The sequence below is a fragment of the Pteronotus mesoamericanus genome, unplaced genomic scaffold, assembly GCF_021234165.1.
Source record: "Pteronotus mesoamericanus isolate MK-2021 breed Mesoamerican mustached bat unplaced genomic scaffold, CSHL_Meso_final contig_246, whole genome shotgun sequence".
NCBI lineage: Eukaryota > Metazoa > Chordata > Mammalia > Chiroptera > Mormoopidae > Pteronotus > Pteronotus mesoamericanus.
In genome coordinates this window covers 2,409,924-2,425,225 of record NW_026555104.1, presented here as the reverse complement: position 1 = coordinate 2,425,225, position 15,302 = coordinate 2,409,924, and the positions used below count along the sequence as shown (strand labels likewise).

General features: G+C 42.1%; 1 protein-coding gene across 1 annotated transcript in view; it reads right to left on the bottom strand.

The window, feature by feature from the left end:
* Positions 1-10,235: 10,235 nt before the first annotated feature.
* CEP112 (centrosomal protein 112) overlaps positions 10,236-15,302 on the bottom strand; it is a 311,127-nt gene continuing 306,060 nt past the window's right edge. The window contains exons 25-27 of the mRNA XM_054573071.1: positions 14,851-14,952; positions 11,132-11,196; positions 10,236-10,305 (exon numbers count right to left, since the gene is read on the bottom strand). Of these exons, the coding sequence (XP_054429046.1) occupies positions 10,302-10,305; positions 11,132-11,196; positions 14,851-14,952 (171 nt within the window). The 3' untranslated portion in view covers positions 10,236-10,301. The remainder of the gene's footprint in view (positions 10,306-11,131; positions 11,197-14,850; positions 14,953-15,302) is intronic.

Below are 15,302 nucleotides of genomic sequence, written 5' to 3'. Positions count from 1 at the left end.
CCTTGCAAGGTGGTCTGAGTGACCGCTCCGCTGTGACTTCTGCAGCTTAACTCACCGTTCAGGTGATAATCTGATCGTCGTTATTTCTTCTCTGTCTGGACGGTGAACCTAAGGCGCACAGAATTTAAGTGGCTGACCCAAAGGCTGATTTAGCCAGTGTTAGAAATTGAATTTGCCTAGCAATACAAGCTCTTGCCTCAGAGTATTGTGAACTGTACCTGCACAATAAAATATTTAATGACTTGCCTGAAGACACAGTGGAATTATACTTTCTCTTCTCTTTGGTCAGAAGGCATAATGTAACATTCAACCACCCTTAGGAACATAATCACAGATAAAAACCATTATGGCCAAGTAGGAATTACAGCATAAAACCTAAGTACATAAAATGGAATTATTTAAATGGTATTTCTGTGAAGCTAATCTGAAATAAGACTGCTTATTTGTGGCCCAAAGACTCTTTTCAGATAAAGGTAAATGCTACTCCCCATTTTACACACATTTCTAGGAACAAAACTCATGACTTCTTGACAATATTGTTGGAATCCTCTCCATGTGTTCCTGAAGTGCCTGGGGTTTGAGAAGGCACATCCCACCCAGCAGTAGAGTGGCAAGTATTCCAAAATCCAGCTCATAATCACCCGGCACACCCCCCCGCCCCCCCGCCGCCGCCTGCCTCTCGCTGGTGCCATTGGCAGAAGAGGGCCCCTCTGCTGGGATACCAGCAGCCGCCAAGCCCTGCGTCAATGTCTACACACCTCCCCCTCACCGTCCACACTGAGGACCTCTGCAACACACAAGCTGCACACGGACATGCTTTAAAGTTGGACTGGGTCTCTACTTATTTTTTTGTAGCTGGAAGGGCAATATTCTATTACAAAAAAGAACTCCAGAGCTAGGTTAGTGGCAGCACACTTAGTCACCGTAGTCATCTCTAGACATTCCCAGTGGGGGACTGTAGGGCAGCCATAGTCTGGCCAGCTGGAGTTGACTGAATTCTCTTAAAAACGCAAGGGTGCTGGGCTAAATTGAGTTCCTTTTGTCACTTCTCTGGAGGACGGGCGGAGAATTTAAAGCATTTATGCTCTTCCACCCCCCTGCTGGAGATTTTAAAGTGACCAAAGGCCCTGGTCTCCATTTTTTCTTAGTAGAAGAAAGCCATTTTTTTTTCTTCCTCCTTCCAAAATTAGCTCACAATCCAAACTATTTTGACAGAATTGTAATGTCTTGCCTGATTTCCTTTCTAATTTCCTATTATTAAACTTGCAGTGCTGGCGTGAAAGAAATTTGGATGCCAAGCTTTGAAAAAATAATAAAAGGAAGACACTATGGCTTCTAGACATTGTGGTAAACATTTACAAAATTTGTTTAAAAATTTAGGGTATAAAATGCTTTTATGTAGTAAGAAAGTCTTACTTATATTTCCAGAATTTTCATAAACTAATTCCCTTTTAAAAGGGTTGTTTCATTCCCTTGTATTTAATTCCAAAGCCCTTATACTGTCCTTGCATTGCTGTTTTTAATGCACTTTTCTTTACGCCTCAAATGTATTCACAATCATGTGCCAGGTTTTCTTAACTAATGTCTTTATAGAGGGGTGAGCGGGACATTAAAAAATGTAATTTTGTGACCAAGTATGTATACTACTAATTCCAGGTTTAAGTTCTGCCTAAATATCAAGTTCAAGTTGACTTCTTGTTGTAAAAATAAAAATGTCCGAAAACTAGTGATAATTCCATATCACTAAGTATCATAAACAAAATTATTTTAATGTATAGGAATGTTCCTCAAGAACAATCAGTTTTATTTTCATGATTTATCCAGAGGCCTGATCCACAAACTGGCTAACTTCATTTAGCAACTGGGCAAAATTTACACATTGGGGCTAACTGTAGGTGAGAGCAGAGGTGAACTTCCAAAAACATTTCCCTAGACTTTCATAAATAATGCAGGATACTCTTTCACATGGCCGGCCTGCACAAGCTCCGGTGCTTTGGTGGGGCTACTGTCTGGTGGAACCATTGCCAAGTGCAAACTGATATGGAGAATCAGGAGAGGACACCTGCTTGCCACCACTTATCCCAGGACTGTAGAGTCCGGGAGGCACCGCGCCCTCCAGTTAGGATCCTCAAGGAATTTGGATCCTTGCCTCTAATTCATTGTGCCCTCTGACTTCTTCCTCAAGGGCAAATTGAACAGGTTTTCTTTCTCTCTCTTTCTTTCTTTCCTGACTTTATTTATTTATTTATTTATAGAGAGAGGGAGGGAGGGAGGGGAAAAGAGAGGGAGAGAAACACCAATGTGTGGTTGCCTATCACGATCCCCCCGCCCCCCACCCCCGGCCACCTGGCCTGCAACCCAGGCACATGTCCTGACCAGGAATCAACCAGTGACCCCCTGGTTCTCAGGCCAGCACTCAACCCACTGAGCCCCACCAGCCAGGGCTCAACAGGTTTTCTTAGTCATCCTAGAAGCACCTTGTGTCTTACCCTTCAACCAGCCCTCTCGTACCCTTACTTCTCCTTTATAAACTCTTTAATAAATTCTTTTCTTTAGCTTCCCAGATGGTGCGCTCCTGGTCACCTCCTATCCCTCCTCCTCCTCTCATTTTCAGTTTCCTTTGCGCCTTTCCCCTTCTTGGTGAAACCGTCAGCGGTCTCAGCATCAGCCCTCACCCAGTGGTCCTGACTGACAGATCCCTGGGCCCTGACCAGGTTTCCACTTATCTGATGCAGCTCAGTATAGGTCCAAACCCAAACTCATCATTCTTTCCCCGACTCAAATCTCTACCCTGCATCTTTTTAGGCTAGAAACCTTGGCCCCACATTTGTTTCTTTCTCTCCCACAATCATCTCATTCATTCAGGTGCCACGGTAGCTACTGAATCTTTGACCTACTTTCCATTCACAGAGAGATGCTTCTCTCCCAGGGGACGTGGTCCATCTTAGACTCCCGCACACCTTTCCTAACTTGTTCTCTGCCTCCAGCCTTTGTTTCCTCTACACTAGCCTGCCTCATGGAGTTGCTAGGCAAATGCTCTATAGGAAGTTCCGATAGTGTCACGCCACTGCTCAAAACTCTTAAATTGCTCCCTGATGCTTATAAAATAAAGTCCAAACCTCTCCTCATCCACCCATGGAGGCAATGCAACATAGTAAAAGGGGCAAAAGTGAGTGAATTAGAGACATCAGTTCCAATTTCTACTTTCATCATATAGTAGAATTATGGCTTTGGGAAAATGTCCAAACTTCTCTTTGCTTCAGTTTCCTCAAGTATAAATAACACTTATCTCATGAAATTATTAAGGATTGTCAGAAGATAAAAATAGCTTTCACGTACTGAATGTTTATTGCTTGTTAGACTCGTTGAACACATTATCTCGTTTAATTTTCACAACCCTGTTCTACTCTTTCCTCCATTTTCTAAGATAAGGAAACTAAGACTCAGAGAAGCTAAGCAGCTGGCCCAAGTCCAGAGCCTCTGAGTCCAAAGCCCTTAACCACGTGTGTAGGCCCAGCCCAGTGCTGAAGGTGGTCGGTAAATATGGTTCCCCTCGACTTCCCTAATCTGACTCCAACACACCTCTTACCTCTTCCCTCCCACGACTTCCCTCCCAGCAGGCTGTGGTCCGGATGATCTGGACGATGATCTGGACTTCACTGGCTCGGACTCCATCGGGAACGCTCTCTCCACGCTTCCACCTACTGAAACCCTACTCTAGTCCAGCTTGAATGTCCCCTCCTCCTATGAGAACTGATTTCAAAACGTTACTGCTTCCTTGGAATGCCCATAATCTTGGGCATTTCTCCTATACAGATCATGTTCTCTTTTGTATTGTTGTTTTTTTTTTTTCTGTACATTTTATTTTCCCCCACAGATCACGAGCTCTTTATAGGCAAGGAGTGAGTCTTTGTACATCTCACGGTCCCAGGCTCGCACGAGGCACTCAGCAAAGGTCTGCAGGACATTTAATTTTGGAGCAGATTTATTCAAGTTTTGAAGAGCCCAGTTCAATTTACAGTTTGCTTGAAGTGAAAATGCTCCTCATATGTTAGAGGTTATATCAGAGAGAGAACAATAATTACAATGTGAGATGGACATGGGGCCAATTAATCTTTCTCCTCTACCAATAAAAAGGCAGAGAGAGTGAGCATTACATGGTTTTAGGCAAAGTACCTGATAGCCGGGGCCAGCAGTGGGAGGTCTATTTAGGTTAGCTATCTTAATTAGCCTATTAAAACAATTACACACACATACGCACATGTGCACACAAACGTACACACCCTCCAAAAAAGATTGTAGAAAGGATTTAAAAGAAAAAATACTCCTTTAACCCATCCAATTTGTATTCTAGCAACTTCCCTATTCAGATGCCTAAATGCATAAATAAAAATGCTTTAGAAGAAAATCAGATAACACAAGTGGGAACCCAGGCAGAGAAAGGTTCCCTAACATTGTGAGAAGCCTCGCTCTAGGCAGAGCCCCGGCGGCAGATGCTAACTCTGTGAAGGAGCAGCTGTGAGGCAATCACGCCCAGGCTTCTCGCAGCAACCACTGCGCCCAGCTTGGGTAAATATTTTTATTACAAACACAATGATATGTCACGGGCCAAATGATCAGTTCAGAAAAGGATTTCACACAGGATTGGGACACTGCAGTCGCTGGGTAAAAACGTTGAGTGTTCAAGGGAAACCGGACTGGAACTAAGTTTATACTGAACTTGGAGAGCAACTCGGGGGGTGGGGGAGTGGGGGGAGGATGCCAGGTAAGTGCCAGCTCGGGCAGCTGGCATGAAGCGACACTGGGTGATGCAAACTCGCTTTTGGGAAACCTCAGGCGATGTCAAGATACTTCTGTCAAAAGTACCACATGCTCAGGACTCTCTCCCACACCGTCCAGAAAATATTTCCTCTTCCTAAGGAAACGGTATCTTTCCTGTTTTCCTTGCACCCTCGACGGCCAGGCTCTGCTTGCCCAAGAGAGCTGTACTGCCGTCCAACTGACCCTAATGATGCTTTCGAAACACGCACTGTTACCAGGTTGGGTGGACCGTCCTGCAATCGGCAGCCTTCAGTGAGAAATGGAGATGGTGTTAGAGAGCAAAATGGCGGCCAAGGCTTCCTCCACATATCTACACCCCCCACCCAGGTTCAAATTGAGAACAGAGAGGTCCAGGAGCTGGGCTAAGTGGCATCAGTAGAGATAACTCAGCAGCAGTGAGAAAGCTAACGGGGCAATTAGGAGGCTGATTCATTTGTTTATCTGGATGATTATGCTCTACCTAGCTGGGTCGTTTTTAAGTGTTCTGTGGTTCAGGAAATTTTCCCTCAGAGGCTCAGCAAGTTCACATCCTTCCATGTGCCCGATATTTCCACGAGAGAAAAAGAAGCCATGCTAAGCACAGGGTCTGGGTTTCGGTGGGCCTTTGTAATAATACTCTTGCTAAGAAAATTATGATAAACAATGCATACCAAGCCCCACACAGAGAAGAGTTGAAAGAAACATACAACTGTGGTTGCTACCATCTTTTGAAGGAATCACAGAGGAAGACATGGCCTTATTAACATTCTTAACCCTGGGCTTGCCAAGCAGTTTCCAAATCTGTCATTTAACCCGTGATTGTAGAAATACAACATAGATTAACAGGATTTTGCGAGGAAGAAACTTTTTAGCCATCACCCAGATTTTGGTTTCTCAATATTTCACAGAAATCTGTACAATACAATATGTGGACCACAGGAAGACTATTCCATGGACTGAATTGTTTTAGGAGCCATTCCAGGAGCAAGAAAGTCAGATAGGTTTCTTCACTACAGGGCATGACAGATTAGAGATGGCCACAGATTCTGTGACATTGCTGGGCTTACGTCCTCTACCCCTGACTCTGGTGGGCTCTGTCTCTGGCAGAATATAGTAGATGTGAGGCTGGGCCTTTGTGGGGCCCAGTCTTATGAGGCTAGCGACTTCTAGGTCGGGTGTGTCTTGCTGGGTTTTCTCTGGAGGGCTCCCGACAGCGTCCCTGTGAGTGAGCCATTGTGGCCTCGAGCCCACTGCGCTTCCAGTGACTATGGCCCCAGCCAGCCTCTGACTGCAGCTGCTTGAAACCCAACTGAGAACGGCCTCGCTGAGCCTGGTAGACTCTCAGTACCGAGAGCGGTGATGAACGATTGTGGTAAGCCACTAAACCGGAGGTGGTAAATGTGCTGTCTAGCACATAGCAGGCAACAATACTGTTTATTAAATGAATGAATGACTGAGTGAGTGGTGTGAATCTGATTCTTCAAGAGGGCATCTAGCATGCCATTTTTCCTAAATGTGACACTTGAATACTTCGAGACAAATTGTACAGAACAGAGCTGAAGGAACACTAGTTTGAGACACACTGAATTGGAGGAATAAAATGTCAAAGAGTTTGGCGAATATTGGTCTAGTTGTACTCCTTTATGTTATAGGTTAGGAAGGTGAGGCCCAGATAAGTGAAGAGAATTTCCTAAGGAAAGAAAACACATCAGTATGAACTACTCTCCCTTTCCAGCTTAAGTAAAAAGGAGTATGGACAAAATGGTTTCACTCATGTCTGAACTTTAGCTAATTAAATATGTCAAGCTTCTCACCAGGTAGCTCCCTCTTTCTGCTCTGTCAAGTCTTTGCGTCCAAGTAGCTGTTTTCCATGAGACCTCTCTTAAATGGGAGACTCCCAAAGAGGATATAAGAGTATTTATTAGCCTGACGTCTAGACTAAGCTCAGTTCTAAAAACAGCAGAATCTACAGCAACATCTTGGGCCTTTGGTTTTAAAGCATTTGCCTGATGAATATCCTTGCTTAAAACTGAAATGTCTAGAAGATTGAATTTTCAATTGATCTAGATATTGGTAAGGGATCCAGATTTTACAATCCCTCTAGTCTTATGTTGCAAATGCCATTTCTCTTCCTCCACGTGAAAGGTAAATAATATGATCTGAAGTTTGATTCTGTTCTTAAAACAATGGAATGAAGAATGTTAACACAGGTCAAAATCTGGGATCAAGATTTTTACTTTTCAAATACCATTACAGCCTACCCCACAGCTTCCTAATCAAGACTCCAACATGCAAGAACCACTTCAATCGTTGAAAAAAAAGTTTTATCTAATTATCTTCTTTTCCTACTTTGAATTGACCAACCATGTATCTTTTTCTGGTTTTATCAAAGGGGCTACCAGGACAAAAGCACATCCAATTTTAAGTAAGCTTTAGTTAGCAGACTTAAAATTGATCATGCATTTTAGTTTCAGTAACTTGCAATTTCTACACCCTTTGATAATTCACTTTAAAGAACAAACTGTCTTTAATGACAAGGCTTAAAAGAGACGACCTTTCTGAACAAAATATGAAAGCTGGGAAGAGATAGTTCTTTAAAGGAAACCATGAATTAAAATGACCTTGTGTTCTGAAACTTTTCTCCCACCATTTTTGATGTTTTACCTTTCCTTTTTACTCTTAGGAAGAAAAATGCAGACACCACTGCCTTCGGAGGATGGTGATGCACTTCAATAAGAGAGCTGTTAATTGTTAATTCAAGCTCACAGTTTCTTCTGCACTTTCTCTGCAGAGTCCCTTAATGAGGTTGCTCACCACTATGAGCACATGGCTGTTTCTGAAAAAAATCACTGTTAATAGGTAACATTACAGGGTGATGTTTGAATCTGAGCTATTTCCTTTGCGTCACAAGTCAATTCTTTTGCACAAACTATGAAGCCAGTCCGTCCATCCTCCTTTTTTCCCTACTGTGCCCTGGATGGCCATCCTCTGAGGATGTGATTGTTGAGGGGGGAGGCTGCAAAATCAGGGGTGGGGCCTCTGCAGTGACTCACCGCTCAAGGATGCAGAGTTGGTGGGCTCCCCAGAACCGTGACACAGGGAGACGATGGACAGCTCACTTTCACGTTAACCCTTCTCACGCCCGACCTCGTAACTGGAGACTAACACACACTAAGACCACTGTGACCCCGCAGCTGTCCTTCCACTCAGCCTGCTCCTAACCACTACCTGCTGACAATCGCATGTGGAGATGGAAAAAGCACAGGTGGATGACTCAGGTGCAGCAGCCAATAACAATAAGTGGAAATGTAACTGAAATAGGTTTGTGATAAACAATTGATCTTCCACCAGATGAAAGGAAGAAATCTTAGATGATTTTATAATAAAGCACAATGTTTATAATTTATTTCCTGAGCACTTGCTTTTTCTTTCAGTAGCTATTTGTGTACTCAGTGATCATTCAGTAAGGAATTTTAAACATGCCAAGAGTAATTTTTCTTTCTCTTCCTTTACCTGAGAAAGTTCACAAAAAACATTAGTGTCAGCCATGTACACTTATCACATACAATCAACGTGACCTAAAGTTTCAGCCCGCTTACTCCCAGACGTATATGACACGCTTAAGAAAGGAAACAGGATCTGGGTAATGTCAAAGGTTCACCAGTGTTTGTAATTTCATAACCCTTGAAATAAGGAAAAGAAAGAATAGCAGGCAACTTTCCAAAACACCTACTGATATTTACTCATGGAAAACAAATATTCCTGAGTGGGAGTTCCAAGTCCAGCAGACAATACAATTCACAAAGTATTTTCACTTCAAGCAGCGAATAACATTACTAATGAAATCTGCTGAGCTTCAACCTGTTTTTCACGGTCTGTAGAAAAGTACTTAAAATTAATCATGTAGACTTAATCTTTCCCTTCCGAGCACTAAATCATAGTCTGAGTACCAACTGTCCTCATCTGTTAGGCGGTTTTAATAGCATCTGCTACAATCTTGCTTTTCCCTGCATATTCTTTAAGCCAGGGCTATAATTTATTGTAAATGCAAGAAAAACCTAATCTTTCAAAGGACGGAGACATATTTCTGGAGGAGGTGTCGGGGTGAACATTACCAGGCTGGGTGGCGACGGGGCAGAGATGATTTAGTGCAAGAACGCGAGGCTGCCTGCTGATGGCCAGCCGCAAGGCAGTGCTCGGGCTGGTCCTGGCCCTGGCTTTGGAAGTGGCTGTAAAACCTGTTACTTCCTTATCATCTGCATGTCTCAGTTACAGTGCAAAAAAGGGTAATTAATCCTTGGGCAGCAAACAACAGAGTTGGGCGTGGGAAAGAGAGAAGAATTTTGAGGAAGTGTAAATAAACGTCTGGCCCTGACCTTCTACAGTAACCCAGATGATTACAGCCCTGTGCGTGGCCCAGAGTGTTGGAGTGTCTCAAGGGGCCCCTGGCACGCAGCGCAATGCAGTGGAAAGAATATTGAGCATCCATCCTCTGCAATTCAAAATTTCCTTGGCAAATCAGGGTTAACCAATCAGCATTTAATAGCTTATTGGCACTGGGTAGTCACTGAAACATCCATGCATGGGAACAACACCATATTTTCCCAGCAACGAAAAGGGGACCGACCCATCCAAGCTCATGGTGCTATCACTTGCCAGTGTGTTGAGTATCCTTCTCAACGCACTCTTACATTTTTAGGCTATTTAAAAGAGTGTCAATTGATATCATAATTAAAACAACAATCACAAAAAGAGAGACAGGAAAATAGTAATAAAACCATAGCTGCTACCTAAAATTCTTCTAATTTCTGCCCCTGGAGTCCAGGATCAGATTAGATACCAACATGGCAAGTTCTTGGACTGACATCAGATGACCCAGTGACTTTTATTCTGAATAAATGAACTATGTATGGATTTGATCTTTGACATGACATTAGGTATTTTTCCCCAGAGTATAATTTGAGATCGTCAGTACTTTCTAGGGAAAAATATCATGCAGATGTCATATTTGCTTTAGCAAATGAGGTGATTCAAAAAGCAGAAATAAAATTGACAGGTATAAAACAAAAACAATACTTTAATAAAATATGAATATGAACACAAAAACATAAACATGTTAAAATTTTTGATATGACAATACAAACGTGATTTTTGATCATATGCAACTGGTAAAGTTCTGTGCAAAAGCAAAACCAGGCAAGTTACAGGAAATCATTTCCCAATATAAGCAATTCTCAGCACACATTCAAATGCACACAAATATGGAGATCAAAAATAAAGGAATGTTAAAAAAATAACTTAGGCAGACACAAATAAAACCACCTCATTTGTATATGAGTGATGCACGTTTTTATGATCTTAATTACATTTAAGTATTAAAAAAAGGCACTGTTCTCACAGTTTGCTTTACACAATCCACATCTTCAAACCTGCTAGGAGAAGTCCACAGCACTTGGCTTCCATCTCACACACTTGTGTTACCCAGGTAAGTCCTCTCACTGTTACCTGAAAATCAAAAATCTCCGTTAGGACTCTCTCTAGCTGTAATGGGCATGCCAATGGTAAAATACGTTCTGTTTCAAGAGAAGCTGGAAGGAGGTTAAAAAGAATATTTGATATAAAAATTTCATCCTTCATGCCTATAAGGGGTTTCCTCCTGTCTTCACCAAGCAACAGAATCTTTTGAAAAGTAAATGATTCACAGGGTCTTTACTGTCAATTTAATGCCAAAGAAGTGGTTCAGTCTTTCACTGCACTAAAAGGGAGGCGGTCAGACTAAATTAGAGCAGGTAAACATAATCGGTGTCCGTGATGTCTCCGGGCGCCTTTGACAGAGAGGCTCCGTGCGCCCCCGGGAAGCAGAGCTGGGAAGGCGCGCTGAGGGCGGTGACAGCCCCGAGCTGTGGGTCTCCTTTGGTGTGGAGAGCATCTGTACCGGCGCCAAACCTCCAGGGGATGCAGGACTTTGAAGGGGAGGCTTACCAGGTTAAGAACTGCATCGTCTCACTACCCTAAAAGGGTGACGCTGCCTCCTTAATCCTGTAGCTGGGCTCCAGGATGGGGTCTTGTCGTGACAACGCAGGTGAGGCCTGGACTTGTCAGTCACCTGCGAACTCTCTCATCTCATTCAGATTGTCCTGACTAAGCAGGGTGATTACAAGAGGTGGTGACTCCTCAAAGACAGGCTATTTACTAAAAAATAAGCCTTTCTTCCCCTCCAAAATTGATATTACGTTTAAGAATTTTAATAAAGACTTTAATGTCAAACCAGGAGACTCACAGGGGCAAAACAATACAAACAACCAGAAGGCATTCTAGTCAAGGGCTGTACCTTCCACCTTGGTATGTGGTCAGTTCTTCTTGAAGGATGGTCGCTCTCTTTTGCAGAAAGTTAACCTAGAAAAGACACCTTGGGTGAGAAGAGGTGAATGCGGCTTAAATGGCAATAATGTGCAAACAGCACCGTAGGACTTAATTTAAATGCGACAAACCCCTAGATAAAACTCAGGATTTGCTGAATGTAAATGTTGTGTTTCTTACATCTGATCACATCGCGTCCCTGCTGAAAACCCCTCAGAGACTACAGAATCAAGTTCAAGCTCCTTACTGCAGAGCAGTTTTGATCTGGCCCCAGCCTCTCTTTGCAGCTTCATCTTTCCTCACACCCTTCCCACCACCCCACCTTATATACCATGGTTTTCACACTCTGTTGCCCGCGGGCACCAGCTGTTTCTCTTGTTGGAATGGTTGGTGAACTACCTCCTCCTCATCCTCCACTATTTGGTTCAAATGATACTTCGTCTATGAATTCTTCGACCCCTCCGAACTGCTCATTGCCCCTGACCTTGGGACAGGCAGTGCCCCTCCTCTGTATTCCAGCACTCTATTCATTAGCACTTCTTGCACAGCCTTGTGACTATTTGTTTTCGAATCCCTCCCCCAAACTAAAGCTCTCTGGGCTTTACTCATATCTGAGTCCCCAGCTCCTTTTATAGGGCTGGGCTTGGAGCTGGCATTCACTAGCTGGTTAATGAATGAATGAGTGAGTGGAAAGAAAATTACTGCCTTCTAGAAACCTCAATCCATCCTGGGGATTCCTTGAGGTTGAGGAGACAAGATTTTGTAGTGGAAAGAGCCTGAGCTTTGTCTGGAGTCAGGCCAACTTGGGTTCAATGCCTGGTTTGGCCTTTATGGCTCTAGGAAAGTTACTAAAACTCTTGTTGCCTCATTTGCAAAATGGGGTTAATAACAGCTACTTCCCAAGTTTATGAGGATGACATGAAGTGACTAATAGAACTGCCTACCTAGGACAGAGCTCATAGCTGGTACCACCCCCCCTGTGTCCTCACTTTTGGCGGGGCAGAGTGATGGAGGAGACTAGGTGGCTTAGCGTAGCCTCTTGTCATATCTTTACAATGTGGTTTGATTATTCCAAAGCATAAATTTCTATTACTATTAAAGATACCTATATATCAGGTATAAATTCAAAAGTACATTATAAAACAAGATAGAAATGGTTTGGGAATAACGTATGCTATGGCTTGATACAATCAGGAGTCAGTGGTATTTGATAATTTTGGAATTGTTTACTCTTGCCTTTTTGGTCTGAACTGAAACCATGGCAACGCTTGATTCTGAAACACAGTTATGCAAGAGAGTACAACTGGCAGAACAGGAAATGTGTTTGCAGGAGAGGAAAGCACCGTCTTTCTCAACGGGTACATATCTAAGTGGTCCCGTTTGGGTTGCTTATTTGTATTATCACCAAAGTCTTAATTTTATCCAATTGCTCAAATGACCCCTAGGACAATTGATAATTTTGACAGATGCAAGGATTACGCTGATTCGACTTCCCTTCCCTCACTGTGCTTTGTGATCAGAATTCCAACAATTTTCAAAAAAACATGGGCACCTGTGCTTTCAAACTAAATTTGCTCACTATATGGCCTGGGACCCCACCACGCAGCTGCCATGCCTGGGCCCCACTGACTGCAGCTGGCGGCGCTCTTTCTGGGTCAACATCCAGCTTCAGGAGGCTGGGGTGGCTTTTATTACAGTGAAATGATATGAATGATAACAGAAGCCCTGCAGGTGGGTATCAGATTTCTTCCTTCCTTCCTTTCTTTTTTTCTTAAAAAAACTCTTCAGAAGGTGCCAGGTCCTACAGAGCTGACCCTATGGAAGCTCTCCTACAAAGTTAATGGGTAAACCACACCTCTAGGAGATCTTTTCGTGTAAACAGAGATGACTTAACCCTGTCTTAGTTAACACTCTCCTGCAGGACTGATCTTTATGTAGGGGCGAGCACAGCAAAACTTCTTAACCCACAGAAGCAACAGGCTATAGAAGCAGACAGATTGCTATAATGAACACTTCATTTTCAGATAAGAGGCTTTCTACTGAGAAAATCATAAAAGGAATGGCTAACGTCTGTTGCTGATTTCGTCTTACCCATTATAAATAGCTAATGTGAGTGTCATCAAACAGTATCCTCTGTTATAGTGGTAAACACACTGAGCATCTAGTACGCGTCAGGCACTGTGCACGCACAGAGAGCAGAGACAGCTTTCCTTCATGGAGCTTTTGCACACACAAAAATGTGTTTTTTGTTAAGTTCCTTAGATAAATAACTTGCAACTATTTTCTCCTAGCCCATGGTTTGTCCTTTCAGTTCCAAATGGTGTCTTTTGAAGCACAAAGTTTTACATTTTGATGAAGTGAAATTCATCTATGTATGCATTCCTTCTGCTGCTGTGTTTTGGTCTCATGGTTGAAAACCACTTTGACCTCATCCAAGCTACAGAGATTTACCTCTTCAGCTATGATTTTTCCTTAGCGTTTTCTTTTGATAGTTTTACAGTTTGGACTCCTATATTTAGGTCTATGATCCATTTTGAGTTAACTTGTGTATAACCTGTGAGTAAGGGCTCCGACCGCATTCTCTTGCATGTGGACTATCCAGTACCACAACAACAGTCCTCCTATCTTTTCCTCATTGAATTGTCTTGGAATTCTTGTTGAAAATTAGTTAACCAGTAAGGTAAGCAATTTTTTTTTCTGGACTCTCAATTCTATTCCATTGATCTGTATGTTTCTTCTTTAACCAATGGCACACTGTCTTGATTATTATAGCTTTGTAGCAAGTTGTGGAATTGGAAAATGTGAATCTTCCAAATTTATTTTTCTTTTTCAAAATGTTTTTGGTTATTCTGGGTCCCATCTATTGTTTTTAAACAATCTCAGCCATGCAAGGATACTTAGAAATATAGAAACAACATAATTGTTCTAGGGAAAAAAATGTATGCTTTAAATTTCTAAGTGTGTTAGAAATGGGACTATGTAAACTCTTTCTCATGTTACAGTTAAAAAAATTCATTAGACTAGCAATATATAAACCGTATAGCAGTATATATGTTTATAGAACTTTATCAAAGTACAATATATAGAGGAAACTTATGTTGGAAGTTTTTAAATAAGTATATAAATTTAAATCAATTTTCTCTCTCATATTCTATTTTATAAACAACCAAGAGCTACACATTTTAGCAAGAAACATTTAACCTAATTGTTTGACTATCTTGTCATTATTCTGCCTTGAATTTAAAATGTACCTTATTATGTCTAACCACCACATAAAATACACCAGAATAAAGACACTTCTAACGAAACTGCGCTTTCAGTTTCTCTCCACTTGTGCACACCGAGCATTTGGCGATGTGCTGGGCAAGGGCATTGGGGCCCGGTACCAAGAATAAAAGGGTGGGGCTGCGTAGGAAAGCAGACTGTAAATGAATAAAAGCAACCGTAACTGAACTTTTCACTTTCAAGGGTGCTTTTAAGAAAATCTTATTGAGACAATGAGTTCTTAGACTAGTAAGAAAAAAATTCTGAAAAACACCAAACCAAACCCAGTCATCCTGGGGTACCGGTTATGCTATGACGTCACACTGATTTCTGTTATCAGTTCAGAATCAAACTTATTTGCAAGCCTCTTTTCAGGATATACACATCGCCAAAACCCTTGGGAAATGCCTTGATTCTAGTAATTACCTGTGATTTTAGGGAGGAAATGGTGTCTTCAAGTTCTTGTCTTAGAGATGCTGGCATCAGCCCTTTGAATTTTGTTTCATACTCCTGTCGTATGTAAGTTATCTAAAATGAAAAAAAAAATCACAGTTTATCTTTCTTTCTTTTTCCCCCCTCAAATAAAAGATTGTTTTGAATTTAACAAATCCCAGGATAATATATATTGATCACAAAGATAAGTTTTGTACATGTGGTTGAAAACAGATAATAAAATAAGAGAAACACAGTTACAAACTGGAAAAGGTACCCAACCTGTCCTCGTGAGTCTCAGAGAGACAGTTCCTGTAACAACACCTTATTTCCTTAAAATTCTTGGTAACACAATTTTCAGCATCGGAGAAGTAAAGTGCCTGTTCTCTCCTCCCCGCTTATGATGTACACACTGTGCTAACCCTGTGTCCTCTTCTTGATCAGGA